The sequence below is a fragment of the Schistosoma mansoni genome, chromosome 1, assembly GCF_000237925.1.
Source record: "Schistosoma mansoni strain Puerto Rico chromosome 1, complete genome".
NCBI classification, from domain to species: Eukaryota; Metazoa; Platyhelminthes; class Trematoda; order Strigeidida; family Schistosomatidae; genus Schistosoma; species Schistosoma mansoni.
In genome coordinates this window covers 4564155-4579486 of record NC_031495.1, presented here as the reverse complement: position 1 = coordinate 4579486, position 15332 = coordinate 4564155, and the positions used below count along the sequence as shown (strand labels likewise).

Here is a 15332-nt window from a genome sequence, read left to right as displayed (position 1 = left end):
CTGTATTGCACACATACATGAGCACACATTATGAATAATGGATGACTGTGACAAATACATCTACATTGGAAAGCATTAGAAAAGCATACAGACGACTATAGAATACTCTTTGTTTTTTTATTGCCCCCCCCAAACATGATTGAGGCGTAGTTGATATGGTGAGTATGATTAGAAAAAGAGAATAATAACTATGAACAGTGTTGAAGAAGAAAGAAAATGATTTAAATGAATGAATATGTATTTATCACACACAAAAAAGGTCATGTGTCAAATGCATACTTCCCATTGTAATACAGCTGTATCTTTGCCCCCAGTAGATATTAGTCTAGATCCATCATATAAAAATGTTACATTTGTTACATGACTTGAATGACCATTATAAGCACGAAATTCGGCCTGAAACAGAAAATGATAGAGAGAGAGAGAGAGAGTAAATTGATGTTATAAAGGTGACCAATATGAGTTTCTCTATGGGTTGACTTTTCTGACAAAAATTTAACATAGGCATTCATCTCATCTGAAACTGTATGATTTATTTAGTGGTCAGACAAATTGAAATTCGCAACAAATTCACAACTGATTCAATATGTGAATCATAAAAGTATTCGGGTACACCGATGGTGATTAGAGTCAGATATCTCTATCAAAATTCTTTTATTTGGCGACACGTATATAGTCACTTACACGGAAGTTCTACTCACTAATTTCTCGCGGCATCATTGTTGTCTGTGAAAATGAGAAAACGGAAAGCGAATGTACGGCGCTTAAACAAGGTTTGTGGGTACACAGCATCCAACTGGAGGAGTTGGAAAACCCTGATTACGAACCAACACTAATGGTGCACATGAACTCCGGGATTCTAGGGAAGCAAAAGAAGTGTGAACCTATTCTCGATTGCCGGATAACACAATCAAGAACCGATTAAAGTGGAAAGTTACAATCTATGCAGTCACGCATATAATAAATAAATCAATTAATAGGCAAAACAATTTGGTCAAGTAATTACACAACTTGACATTGAGTAGTTATCAAAGTGCAGAACTAAGCGACAAAATACCCAACTACTTTAGTCTGAAAGATTAGGTAGTAGTAGTGCCACTAGACGACCAAAAAGTAGAAAACGGTTACTTAAACGACAATGGTGTACATGACATTTTACTCTTTATTGTTTTGAAAAAAGAATTATTATTATTACTTTGATTTTTACCCAGATAGCCAACAATACTTAAGCAATCATAAGGTTCCAGTCACATCCTTTAGAGTTTAGGTGTAAATCTTCTTGATCTATAATTTTAACTATGTTTTGAATATATAAAAGTTGGAAATACGGAACGATGATCTTTAGTTCAGTCAATCAATCGTGAACAACATAAGATCTAGCACATAAATACGTGCAACAGTCCAAGTTCCGACATCATAAAAGCATATCAAGATGGATTTATCAAGAGGAACACTAAAGTAGTAGAAATAGTAGTGAAGTAAACGAGAACACCAGTGGGGACAATCGAATGTATTTGAACAAAAAAAATACAGAGCATCTTAGTAAAATCTGAGAATCATACAGTAAAAACTTCATCTTCAAAATGTCAATCAATCGTATCAGACTTTATTATTCCTTCATTTCCATACCAACCATTACCTGTACTCGTCCTCTTTTTTTCAGTCTTCTTAACCCTCTTCCTCCAGGCATTTCACTTTTAAATGATGATACATAATACTTAAATCTGTTGACATTATTTATTTCAACACATAAATATTGGTACAAGGAAGCACCAGATACATATGCGCCTCACAAATCTCATTCGATTTGTGTTAAGGCTGTGATACTGCCCACGTGCCCAGACTGAAGCACGTGGTTTTCCTAGGGGGCCACACCCGGAGCCTTTGACCTAAAGATCTGATCCACAAGGAAGTGGAGCATCGTGAGGAGATGCAGTCTCATGGTATCCGGTAACCAACGATTGATTAATACGCCATTTGATTCCTCAGGATATTGGAGCCAGCCCATGTGCACCATTGGTTTGGAATGAGGGTTTTCCAACTCCCCTAGGTAGACTTCCGTGTCCGCCAACCCGGTTAACGTACTGGACATTCGCTTTTCGTCCTCTTAATTTCGTAAACAACACCCACACCACGAGAAGGCAGTGAGTAGGACTTCCCTGGTAGAGGCTATATATTCGCGTGGACATGTGAGAGCGTTTCGAGAGGGAGAACGGACTCTCCCCACTCTCGGCCATACCAGGGCATTTGGGGGTCGACGTTAGTAGTACACATCACAGTAACAGTATCAGTGGTAGTAAACAAGATTGAAGACCAACAATTTTTCATTCGAAAAGAGAGAACAAATTCGTAGAATAGAAAATCATAGATATCATGACCTACAAGAAGACACATTGAATGCATTAACACAAAATGGAACCCCCGAAGGCCTGATACAGTCGAGGGTGTGCACAGTCCGTTTTCTCTCTCTCGAAACACTATCACATGACTACCTGTATACAGCCACTAACAGAGAAGTCCTGATCACTGCATTCTCGCGGCATTACGGTTGTTTACGAAATTCAGAGGACGAAGAGCGAATGTTCAGAGCATTAACAGTGTTGGTGGATATGAAGGATCCACCTACAGGAATTGGAAATCAGTCAGTCAGCGACAACGTAGGACCAGGCACATATATGCATCGGTCCAAGTTGCCATAACTCGTTAGCAAAACAAGATCAACACCGGATTCATAGAAGTAATTAATTTAGTGGTGGTAGTATATAAAGAAAGGTTGTATATAAGGATATAGTATAGGAAGGAAGAACGTTATGAAGCAATTTTAATCTCAAAGTTTAAGGGAAGATAAAGAGTGTATACACCTGCGCCATTGTGATCGATTCTGGAAATCCCTGATTCTAAATCAATATAGCACACGGGTTCCAGAATCCCGAAGGAACAAATGATGTATGAACCTATTGTTGGTCACAGGATACAATGAGACTACAACTCCTGAGGTTGTTCCACTTCCTTATGGATTAGATCTTTAGGTGAATAGTCTGGGAAATGACCTTCTAAGAAAACCACTTGCTTCGGTTTTGATATGTGTGGCGCATATATATTCGGTGCCTCATTGTACCAATATTTATGTTTAAATAAAATAAGATTCTAAGTTATACTACACATCGTTTCTAACGACTGTTTACGATATTTACGTGGACGACTCTAACCTGGTAGACTTCACTTATCAATATGATCTAATCCAACAATCCACGACTCAATGAACTAACGTCAATCCTTTTATTTAAGAGCATTTTATTCATCAGAAGATTTAAATATCTTCAATCCTAAATAGAACCCTGATCATATACCCTATTGTTAACAAGTTAAAAACAAGTAAGATGACACAGTTATGTTGAATTGGATTGGTTGGAGTGTGGTGTGGTCTACTTATATCCATATAAGTAGTATATGGTGTTGGTCAGACATAGAATGTATTCTGGCAGAAGTCCGATGAGGGAAGAACTGAAATGAAGCGCAATCGGTAGGAAAATGCACGAACATTGGAATTAGAGAAGAAACAGTGAAGATCGAGACTATTGGTTGTTAATTTGCAAATTGACTGTCCATTGTATGGTTTTCAGAATTTACTGAATTTTTGCTTAAATACATTCGATTGTCCCCAACTAGTGTTCTGCTCACTACAGGAGTTATATATAAACACCATGACATGGCGGTTCAGTAGTCTATCGGTTAAGTGCTCTGGTGCGAGGCTGGTAGGTCCTGAGTTCGAATCTCTCGAGACGAAGTCGTGGATGCACACTGCTGAGGGGTCCCACAATAGGACGAGACGGTCGTCCAGTGCTTCCAGGTTTTCCCTGGTGGTCTAGCTTCAATTGATTCACGCTTTCAACTATGAAAATTATGTTAATGTCTATCAATTAGCACCTTTTAAAAGAAATCTACTTTCAAAATACATACAACGTACAAACATAATAACATGAAAACTGAAAGAATCAAGAAAGAAACCATTGATAATGTGAAAAAGGAAAGGGGATTCTATATTATAAACGTTAAATATTTCATAAACACAATGTATGTCATCTGATATTCATTTGTTCTTTATGAAATATTCATAAAAGTCGTATATTATAGCTAGACAAGTAAAACAAACATTCTATCAAAATGTCAAATAGGATACCATATATATGTGCATCAATATCTACACATATAACCAATATGACAGAAATCAAATTAGACAGGGGAGAATAAATGCTTAGTAACTGCCAAGTATTATTTATGGATTATTATTATTACATATATTCTAATAGGGTAATAATCAAGTAACTAGATTATATATATGTTCGTATTCTTTTTATCATAAGCCTTCATTTCACCTATTAGCTACTATCATACTATTCACCGTTCTAAACTTATTCCTAATCCATTTGTTAGAGTCTCTCACATTTACAGGCACTTTTGGTTTGATTCTACATAATTATTATTTTACAGTTCATGTTGTGATTGAGTCTGGTCTGCTTGTATATAAACCACGTATATCTGAAATATACGATTCATATAGTGGAGGCTGATATCTGTGTTCTGGACTGAACGAGATGGGTTAAGCGATCAGTAACCATGAAGAGGACCAATAAGAAATCAGAGTTGACTCAAGGCTGCTAGTGTTTGTTGATGCATTGTTGGTGTAGCACAAGCATAAGGTCATAGATGTCTCATTCTCATTGACGATGACGTAACATAATATTTAACGGGATATGGGACATAACAAATAGAATATCGGTTGATGTCAATAGTGATGTAGTTGGTTATGTCATAGATAAACAAATGAATGAATGGTTATGGATAACTTTTGTAAGCTGATTAGACACAATTCTACTTGAACAAGAAAACGGCTTCTTTGTTTAAAATAGAGGAAATGAGTAATGAGAGAATTTGAAATGTATTTTGGATGAGATTACAGTTTTGATTTTTGATTACACTTAATTTATGAATTTATGTTGTTAATCTGTTGAAATCGATACACGCAATTCTAATGTTCCTGTCTACAGTAACACACAAATCCAGTTCTAAACTCAATGTAATCACTGACATGTACACATTAGTAGATATATAGACCCTAAATGCTCTGGTACGGTCGAGGATGTGTAGAGTCCGCTTCTCCCTATCGGAAGTTCTACTCACAGCATTCTCGCGACATTACTATTGTTTATGAAACTAAGAAGATGGAAAGGGAATGTTCACCGCCTAAACAGGGTTCGTAGGTACTCAGTATTTTTATCTAGGCGAGTTAGAAAAACCTGATTACAAACTAGCGTACATGGGCTCCCACTTTGGTTTGGGCATCTGAGTAGTATTTCAGCCCATACAAGAACTTAATGTTAACTAATTTGTGAAGCGCATTTATGTTTTGGTGCCCCTTAGTACCATAAATATATAGTAATGAATATGAAAACTCCGCCTGTAGCTCCTCCAGGGGCTACTGCCGGTCCCAAGCCCGGGTAAAGGAGGAGGGTTGGGCATGGGGTTAGCGACCCCATCCCGTAGAAAATCAACTCGCTAAAAAAACGCTAACCAGAAAAAATCATTCAAACCATTCAAACTCTGCCCTGGGAGTAGAAGGAATAATGACGTCCCATGATGAAAGCCGAGTTCCTTCGGAAGTCATGAGGCCGATGCACCTTCTTACAACCAGAGCGACAATTTTTATAGGTACATGGAATGTCCGGACAATGTGGGAGACCGGAAGAGTCTTCCAAATTTCTGCGGAAATGAGGAAATACAACCTGGAAGTGCTTGGAATCAGTGAAACACATTGGACGCAGGTTGGACAACAACGACTGTCTTCAGGGGAACTTCTGTTATACTCCGGTCATGAAGAAGAAAATGCCCCACATACACAAGGAGTGGCACTGATGCTGTCTAGAAAAGCACAAAATGCACTTATAGGATGGGAATCTCATGGACCGAGGATCATCAAAGCCTCCTTCAAAACAAAGAGAGAGGGCATTACAATGAACATCGTCCAATGCTATGCGCCGACCAACGACTATGATGAAGACGCTAAAAACCAATTCTACGATAGGCTGCAGTCAATCTTCGAGAAGTGCCCAACCAAGGACCTGACCATTCTAATGGGAGATTTCAATGCCAAGGTTGGAAAGGACAACACTGGATACGAAGACGTCATGGGACAACATGGACTGGGAGGAAGGAACGAAAACGGTGAGAGATTTGCAAACCTATGTGCCTTCAATAAACTGGTCATAGGTGGCACCATATTCCCACACAAAAACATACACAAAGCCACTTGGATTTCACCGGATCACACTACACAAAATCAAATCGACCATGTCTGCATCAACAAAAAGTTCAGGAGGACGATGGAGGATGTGAGAACCAGAAGAGGAGCTGATATAGCATCCGATCACCATTTGCTGGTCGCCAAGATGAAACTAAAACTCAAGAAGCACTGGACAATGGCGCGGACAACATCACAAAAGTTTAACACGGCCTTTCTTCGAGATGCTGACAAACTCAACGAATTTAACATAGCCCTCAGCAACAGGTTCGAGGCCTTTCATGACCTACTCAATGGAGAGGGAACCACCATAGAGAGCAGCTGGAAAGGTATCAAGGAGGCAATCGTTTCAACATGTCAGGAGGTTCTGGGCCAAAAGAAGCACCATCACAAGGAATGGATCACTGTTGGTACACTGGATAAAATTGAAGCAAGGAGGAAAAAGAAGGCAGCAATCAATATCAGCCGAGCAAGAGCAGAAAAAGCCAAGGCACAAGCCGAATACACAGAGGCAAACAAGTAAGTGAAGAGGAGCATCAGGACCGACAAACGTAAATATGTGGAAGATTTAGCGATGACAGCGGAAAAGGCTGCAAGAGAGGGAAACATGAGACAACTGTATGATACAACAAAGAAACTTGCTGGAAATTACCGTCAACCAGAAAGACCAGTGAAAAACAAGGAAGGCAAAGTAATCAACGATATTGAAGAACAACGAAACAGGTGGGTAGAACACTTCAAGGAACTCTTGAATCAACCAGCTCCACTGAACCCACCCAACATCGAAGCAGCACCCACAGACCTCCCAATCGATATTGGCCCACCAACAATTGAAGAGGTCAGCATGGGCATTAGACAAATCAAGAGTGGCAAAGCAGCGGGACCAGACAACATCCCAGCAGAGGCACTGAAAGCAAATGTAACAGCAACTGCCAAGATACTCCACATCCTCTTCAGTAAGATTTGGGACGAAGAACATGTACCAACAGACTGGAAAGAAGGACTTCTCATCAAGATACCAAAGAAAGGCGATCTGAGCAAGTGCGACAACTACAGGGGCATCACTCTCCTCTCAATACCAGGAAAAGTCTTCAACAGAGTATTGTTAAACAGGATGAAGGATTCCGTGGACGCTCAACTTCGAGATCAACAAGCTGGATTTCGTAAGGATAGATCATGCACAGATCAAATCGCAACTCTACGTATCATTGTGGAACAATCAATCAAATGGAATTCATCACTGTACATCAACTTCATCGACTACGAGAAGGCATTTGATAGCGTGGACAGGACGACACTATGGAAGCTTCTTCGACACTACGGCGTGCCTGAGAAGATAGTCAACATCATACGGAACTCCTATGATGGACTAAACTGCCAAATCGTCCACGGAGGACAACTCACCGACTCGTTCGAGGTAAAGACCGGTGTTAGGCAAGGTTGCCTACTCTCACCCTTTCTCTTTCTCCTGGTCATCGACTGGATTATGAAGACGTCAACATCTGGAGGAATGCACGGGATACAGTGGACAGGCAGGATGCAGCTTGACGATTTAGACTTCGCGGATGATCTGGCTCTTCTATCACAAACGCAACAACAAATGCAGGAGAAAACGACCAGTGTAGCAGCAGCCTCAGCAGCAGTAGGTCTCAATATAAACAAAGGGAAAAGCAAGACTCTCCGATACAATACAATATGCACCAATCCAATTACACTTGACGGAGAAGCTTTGGAGGATGTGGAAATCTTTACATATCTGGGCAGCATCATTGATGAACACGGTGGATCAGATGCAGATGTGAGGGCGCGGATCGGCAAAGCAAGAGCAGCATACCTACAGCTGAAAAACATCTGGAGCTCAAAACAATTGTCAACCAACACCAAGGTTAGAATTTTCAATACAAATGTCAAGACAGTTCTACTGTATGGGGCAGAGACGTGGAGAACTACGAAAGCCATTATCCAGAAGATACAAGTGTTTATTAACAGCTGTCTACGCAAGATACTTCGGATCCGATGGCCAGACACTATCAGCAACAAGTTACTGTGGGAGACAACAAATCAGATTCCAGCGGAGGAAGAAATCAGGAAGAAGCGCTGGAAGTGGATTGGGCACACTTTGAGGAAATCACCCAATTGTGTCACAAGACAAGCCCTCACATGGAATCCTGAAGGTCGAAGGAGAAGAGGAAGACCAAAGAACACATTACGCCGAGAAATAGAGACAGACATGAGAAGAATGAACAAGAACTGGAAAGAACTAGAAAAGAAGGCCCAGGACAGAGTGGGTTGGAGAATGCTGGTCGGCGGCCTATGCTCCATTGGGAGTAACAGGCGTAAGTAAGTAATGAATATGAATAGTTATTTGATACCATTTCATCTGGCGGAAGATTGAAACGATCAGAAAACTTTGAATCGGAATTAAAACAAGATCATTGAACATATTATGGTGTGTCCTGATATATTAACTAAAAAGTAAGCCATGAATAACCAGTGAGCAAAGACAGACATATCTAGTTATATGAAATATAAAAGACTGTCATTTATCTGTAATACTGATTCCATTCTTTTTTCATTCTCACTCTATTTATTGGCCATTTTGTATTATGTATTAGTAAATTGCTGTTCTAGTTTTTGTCTGGCTCTTGATCATTTGTCGAATAGCTAACTCAAGTGTATCATGCACGTACATGAGATCAACTATCATGATCCATTAATCTAATGCCTATTCTAGTAAACTGGTGTCTAGACTAACTGATTTATCTAGAATCGTATTATAAATGTAGAATTATGAACTATGAATCTTGTCTCTTATTGTTATAACATTTCCTCTCAATCATATGTAAGTTAATGGTAATATAACATGCATAGCTCATTTTAAATTGACTTAATTCAGGTTATAATTAATAAAGATCATATCTTTTTGATAGACTAATATTTTTATTTACTTAAACATATAAATATTGGTACGAAGGGGCACCAGATATATATGCGCCACACAAATCTTATTTCATTTGTGTGAATGCTGTGATACTGCCCAGGTGCCCAAACTGAAGCAGGTGGTTTTCCTAGGGGGCAACACCCGTATCCACCGACCCGGTTAAAGCGCCGGACATTCGCTTTTCGTGCTCTCAATTTCATGAACAACAGTAATGTCACTGTGAGAAGGCAGTGAGTAGGACTTCCTTGACAGAGGCTATATAAATGTGGCTATGTGAGAGCATTTGGAGAGGGAGAGCGGACTCTCCTCACTCTCGGTTGTACCAGAGCATTTGGGAGCAATATTAACTAAACAACCACCATCAACAGTTAAAGTAAACTTAATAGATGCCTTTTTTAAAGTTACACTTCAACAACATCAAGATACACAATCCATATCACATATGGATGAACTTTAAGAGTTGATTATCAGTTCTGCTTGAATAAGAACACATTTTTGTGTGTTTACAAGTTACATGGCTCATTCCCTTCTAAAATATTTCTGGAACTCAATGAAATTAAATTTTTCAGTAAACAAGACTATGAGGACGGTCCACAGGTGAAGTTGGGGAAGCTCTAAGAAGCCCAGAAGGAGTCGGACATATTCCATTCAATAAGCTTCTGGAAGAATATTCGAGAATCACTACGTGTAGCTTCCCTATTGGACAATGCTAATAACCCCCTGTGTGCGGATTGGATAACTATAATGATGATTTCGTTCTACTAAAAATTATAAATACCTGACAGTTTTGTACCATAATTGACACTGTTTGGAATAACATTCTTTCTACTTGTCTTCTGTTAACTGATTTGCGACTTGGGAAGGTTCTAGCGTTCGGGTGCTCAAGTATTACGCAACAGACTAAAAAATCTAAGTTCGAGATATAACAAAGACAATAATCAGGAGTCCATTGAATCTTATCCAGTTCAAATTCGTTTACCTATTTTTCCAACGCATACTTCCTTTCCAAATGGGATTTTTTTATATATGAAAAAAGAACCAAATATACATTTAGTATTTAAAATAAAAATCTTACCTTTGGTTTATTAGTTGGATATTTGAATAGTTTAACTTTTCCATAATCATCTCCAGTAGCTAAAATATCAGCAGTTGGACTACGATCACAAGCATTAACATCAGTACCATCTGAATCAGATGGCCAAATTCCAGCTACTTCCCAACCAAGAGTACATGTTTGACTAGCCCATTCTAAATCACGTAGTGTACTAGGTGAGACAACCTTGAAAATTAGAGATAGCAAAATATATTCACAATTATTATATTAAAGGAAGAAATTTGTGATGTAAACATCTTATTATTCATCTCTTGGTCTATGAAAGCGGTTTAGTTATATGATCTCGATACATTAGGAGAGAAGTATATATGTATATAAGTGGGAAGAAAGTTATGGGGTAGTCAAATCATGACGAAATATAAGTTTATGGAATCATCACTATTAGTTTAAGTTGTATTGGTATATATTTATTTATTTTATCTAAATTCATGGACATCAGTCAAGGTGGAACATAAATCATTCAATTTGTGTGAAAGTTGGGATACTGACTGGGGTACCAAAACCGAAACAGATAATTTTCTTAGAAAGCCACTTTCCAGACCTTTAACCTAGAGGTCTGATCCATAAGGCAGTGGAATAACCTGAGGAGTTATAGTCTCATGGTAGCCTGTGACCAACAATAGGTTCACACGTCATCTGTCCCTTCATGATCATGGAAATCATGTGCTGTGTTGATCCTCCATATCTAACAACACTGTTAGGGCGCCGAACATTCGCTTTTAGTCCTCCGAATTTCGTAAACAACAGTAATACTGCGAGAATGCAATGATTAGGACTCTCTCCACAATCGGCGATGCCACGGCATTTAAGAGCAATATTATTTGGTTGGGATTGAAGCGAAAATTCATTTCTTCTCTAAGTAGTTTCTCCACTTCTAATCTATTTTTTTCTGGATATAACTGATATTATGACTTGGTGTTTATCTTGTTAATTTCATCTAATTGTGTTTTACTTTCAAACGAACACTACAAATAGAATAAACAGTGAAAACTGATAAGGCGTAATTAACAGTAACAATATGATCTTGTTATAATCAGAAGGAGGTTTTGTGGAGATTTAGTATTTTCACAGTTGAAAGCGTGAGTCAATTGAAGATAGACCACCATGGAAAACCTGGAATCACTGGACGGCCGTTTTGTCCTGTTATGGAACTCCTCAACTATGGACTTTTCAACTGTGAAAATACTAAATCTCCACAAAACCCCTTCTGATAATAATAATTATTATTATATGCTCACTAGTGACTGACTTCGAGAGGTAAATCCAGAAGTTCTAGTGAGAAGCAGTGACCAGTGGAATTCAAACCACGTCTGTTGTGAGATAACAACTAACTGAAGACAATTGGTGAACGGTTGCTCAACTACGTGGATCAATTGAAGTTAAACATCAACACTGTTGGATGTCGGTCAGCTTAGTGGTCTATCGGTTAAGTGCTCCGGCGCGAGACTGGTAGGTCCTGTGTTCGAATCTCGCGGGTGCAGGATCGTGAATGCGCACTGACGAGGAGTCCCATAATAAGACGAAACGGCCATCCAGTGCTTCCAGGTTTTCCATGGTGGTCTAGCTTCAATTGACTCATGATTTCAACCATGAAAATATGATATTAGTTGAAGAATTGAATGTTGATCAGCATGAGTGAATTGATTTCAATGACACTATGTTTGTTCACCCTCAAGGTAGTTTATTTAATCTATGATATACTCAATTATCTGAGTTAGTTATATGTAGTCGAGTGATATGAAAAATTCCACAATATAAATACTATAATTGAAGTGAAGTAAGTAGTCTAGTTGAAAAGACCAATTTATTAGTTAATGTGAAATTTCAAAGTGACATTGTAAAACAGTGATAACCATACACTAAATACATTATTTGCATATCTTCCTTCAGTTGTCCTTGACATGCTTGATCTTTCTTTCAATTCTGTATTTATTATGATTTATTTCTGTTTCTTATTCTGTTCTCTTCAATTATGGATTCTCAATCTTCTGCTGGAAGGCATTCGACTTCTCATTGGTGTTACATACTATGGTGTACGCTACTCATATCTGTCAACATACGTAATATGTAATACAAAGCCCCAAACGCCCTGGTACGGCCGAAAAAGGGGAGAGTACGCTCTCCCTCGAAAAATGCTCTCACATGGCCACGCGTATATAGCCTCTGCCAGGGAAGTCCTACTCACTGCCTTCTCGTAGAGGGGATGTTGTTTACGAAATTGAGAGTACGAAAGCCGAATGTCCGGCGCTTTAACCGGATTAGTGGACACGGAAAGTCCATCTAGGGGAGTTGGAAAACCTTGATTCAAAACCAATGATGCACATGGGCTGACTCCAGTATCCTGAGGAAACAAATGGCGTATGAATCAATTGTTGGTCACCGGAAACCATGGAACTGCATCTCCTTACGATGCTCCACTGTCTTGTGGATCAGACCTTTAGGTCAAAGGCTCCGGGTGTGGCCTTTTAAGAAAACTATCTGCTTCAGTTTGGGCACGTGGGCAGTATCACAGCCCTCACACAAATCGAATGAGATTTGTGAGGCGCATATGTATATGGTGCTTCCTTGTACCGATATTTATGTGTTTAAATAAATAATAATATAAATAATACGAATCAGAAGTGAAAAGTCTGGAAGTAGAAGGCTAAGAAAATTGAGTCGAAAAGAATAGAAGGGAAAATAGTAAAGAACTGTGAACTTGAAGAATGATACAGAATGTGAAGGACAAACAATGAAAATTCGCAAACGAAGTATTTAATGTATGGTTAATATATTTCACGAAGATCCTCTGTAATTTTATGTTGAAATACAATTGGTTGTCCTTACTTGATTGTTCGTTCATTACAATACTACCTACATCTTGTCGACATATATATCATACTCAACATACTTATGGTTAACTAGACTTGAAACAATCAAATTAATCATTTAGTATTGTTTGTTTGAATCTTCCCATCGATGTGTTAGGACTGCAACTGATCAGTCTCTAATTGGCATATGTGCATACTGTGCGTATTGCCTCAATATAGCCTTCATTCACAAGCATTATAAGAAAAAAATGGATACTGACTATCAGTGGAATCCAGTTTGACGCGTATTTCGTACTATATCGAAGCGATACGCACACTATGCACATATGCCAATTAGAGACTGAACAATTTCAGTCCTAACACATCGATAGGAAGATTCAAACAAACAATACTAAGTGAATTTAAACTTCACCCCATCGCACAAGCAAGTGGCTATCAGGACTCAGTAGCTCAGTGGATAACGGGATGGCGTTTGAAGCGAAAGGTACTGGGTTAGAGTGCCAGAGTGAACATCAACTCTGAGATGCAGGTACATCCAGCTGACGAGTCCCAAATAGAACGAAACGCGCGTCAAACTGGATTCCACTGCTAGTCACTATCCATCTTTGCTTACAAACAAATTAATCATTCATTTTATATATTAATTTGCTTATATACAATCAGTCTTATTTATCTTATATCAGGTGATTTTACTTATACTCATTCATTGTTATAGTATATTGTGTTATTTACCAACACTTTTACGTCAGTAACAAAAAAAAACATACAACAATGTTAACTGAATAGCTTTTTCTTTAAAACTTAGACTGTTTTGTTTTTTTGGAAGCTACGACTTGTTGACTCATTTTCAGTTAATCAGAGTTAAAGAGTAAGAGAAGAATCTAGAACTTTATAGGGTATAATTTTTTCTGACTTTCGTTTCAACTTCAACTTACTTAACTTGCTTCTTAACGAAGTTTGAGTGAAACAACAAACACTGAGGAATGCATTATTACGACAAGACTTGTATTCACTTTTATATTGGTTGTTTGAATCTTCCCATTGATGTTTAAGACTAATTGATGAGTCTCTTAGTGGCATATGTGTATCCTGCGTGGATTGCCTAGATATATTGCCTTAAGTTACAAGAATTATAGGCAGAGGTGATGAGGCGAATGGCACTGAGTTAAAGTTCCGTAATGAACATCAACTCTAGGATGCGGGAAAATTCAGCTGACGAGTACCGAATAGGACGAAACGCGCATCCTAGATTTCGCTTCTAGCCACAATCTATCTCTGTTTATAAGACTAGTATTCTTTAAATCATATGTCTTAAGCAACACTAAAAATGTGGACACTGATGATATCATCAAACAGCAAAAACCAAAGCAGAACAAGTAAAGCATGACTAAACTTCAACAGACCACTAGTTAACTATACAATTTGCAATAACAAATAGGCGCTCTTTAATTCATTTCAAAATATAATAATGAATACAACAGGTCACTTGGTAATAGACTTTGTTTTACTCATAGCCGACAGCAATGCATTATGACATGACAAAAAACAACTAAATAAGTCATTTATAAACAACCCTCCAAATGCCCTCGTACGGCCGAGAGTGGGGAGAGTCCGCTCTCCATCTCCAAATGCTCTCACATGGCCTTGCGTATATTGTCTCTCCCAGAGAAGTCCTACACACTGCCTTCTCACAGTGGCATCACTGTTGTTTACGAAATTGAGAGGATGAAAAGAGAATGTCCGACGTTTTAACCGGATTAGTGGACACGACGAGTCCACCTAGGGGAGTTGGAAAACCCTCATTCCAAACTAATGGCGCACATGGAATAGCTCCAGGATCCTGAGGGAAAATATGGCGTATGAATCAATCGTTGGTCACCAACGATTGCATCTCCTCCCGATGCTCCACTGTCTTGTGGGTCAAACCTTTAAGTCAAATGCTCGGGGTGTGGCCCCCTAAGAAAACCACCTGTTTCGTTTTGGGCACCTGGGCAGTATCACAACCCTCACACAAATCAAATGAGATTTGTGTGGCGCATATGTATCTGATGCCTCCTTGTACCAATATTTATGTGTCTAAATAAATAAAATAATGTATCAAAAAACGCAAGTCTTAAGATTTTGAACGACATTAAAACACCAACAGCAACTTTGTATACTACTTAAAAG

General features: G+C 38.7%; 1 protein-coding gene across 1 annotated transcript in view; it reads right to left on the bottom strand.

The window, feature by feature from the left end:
• Nucleotides 1-267: 267 nt before the first annotated feature.
• Smp_163210 (putative WD-repeat protein) overlaps nt 268-15332 on the bottom strand; it is a gene marked incomplete at both ends in the record, with an annotated part of 68703 nt that continues 53638 nt past the window's right edge. The window contains 2 exons of the mRNA XM_018793039.1: nt 268-396; nt 10315-10518. Coding sequence (XP_018647592.1) covers nt 268-396; nt 10315-10518 — 333 coding nt within the window. The remainder of the gene's footprint in view (nt 397-10314; nt 10519-15332) is intronic.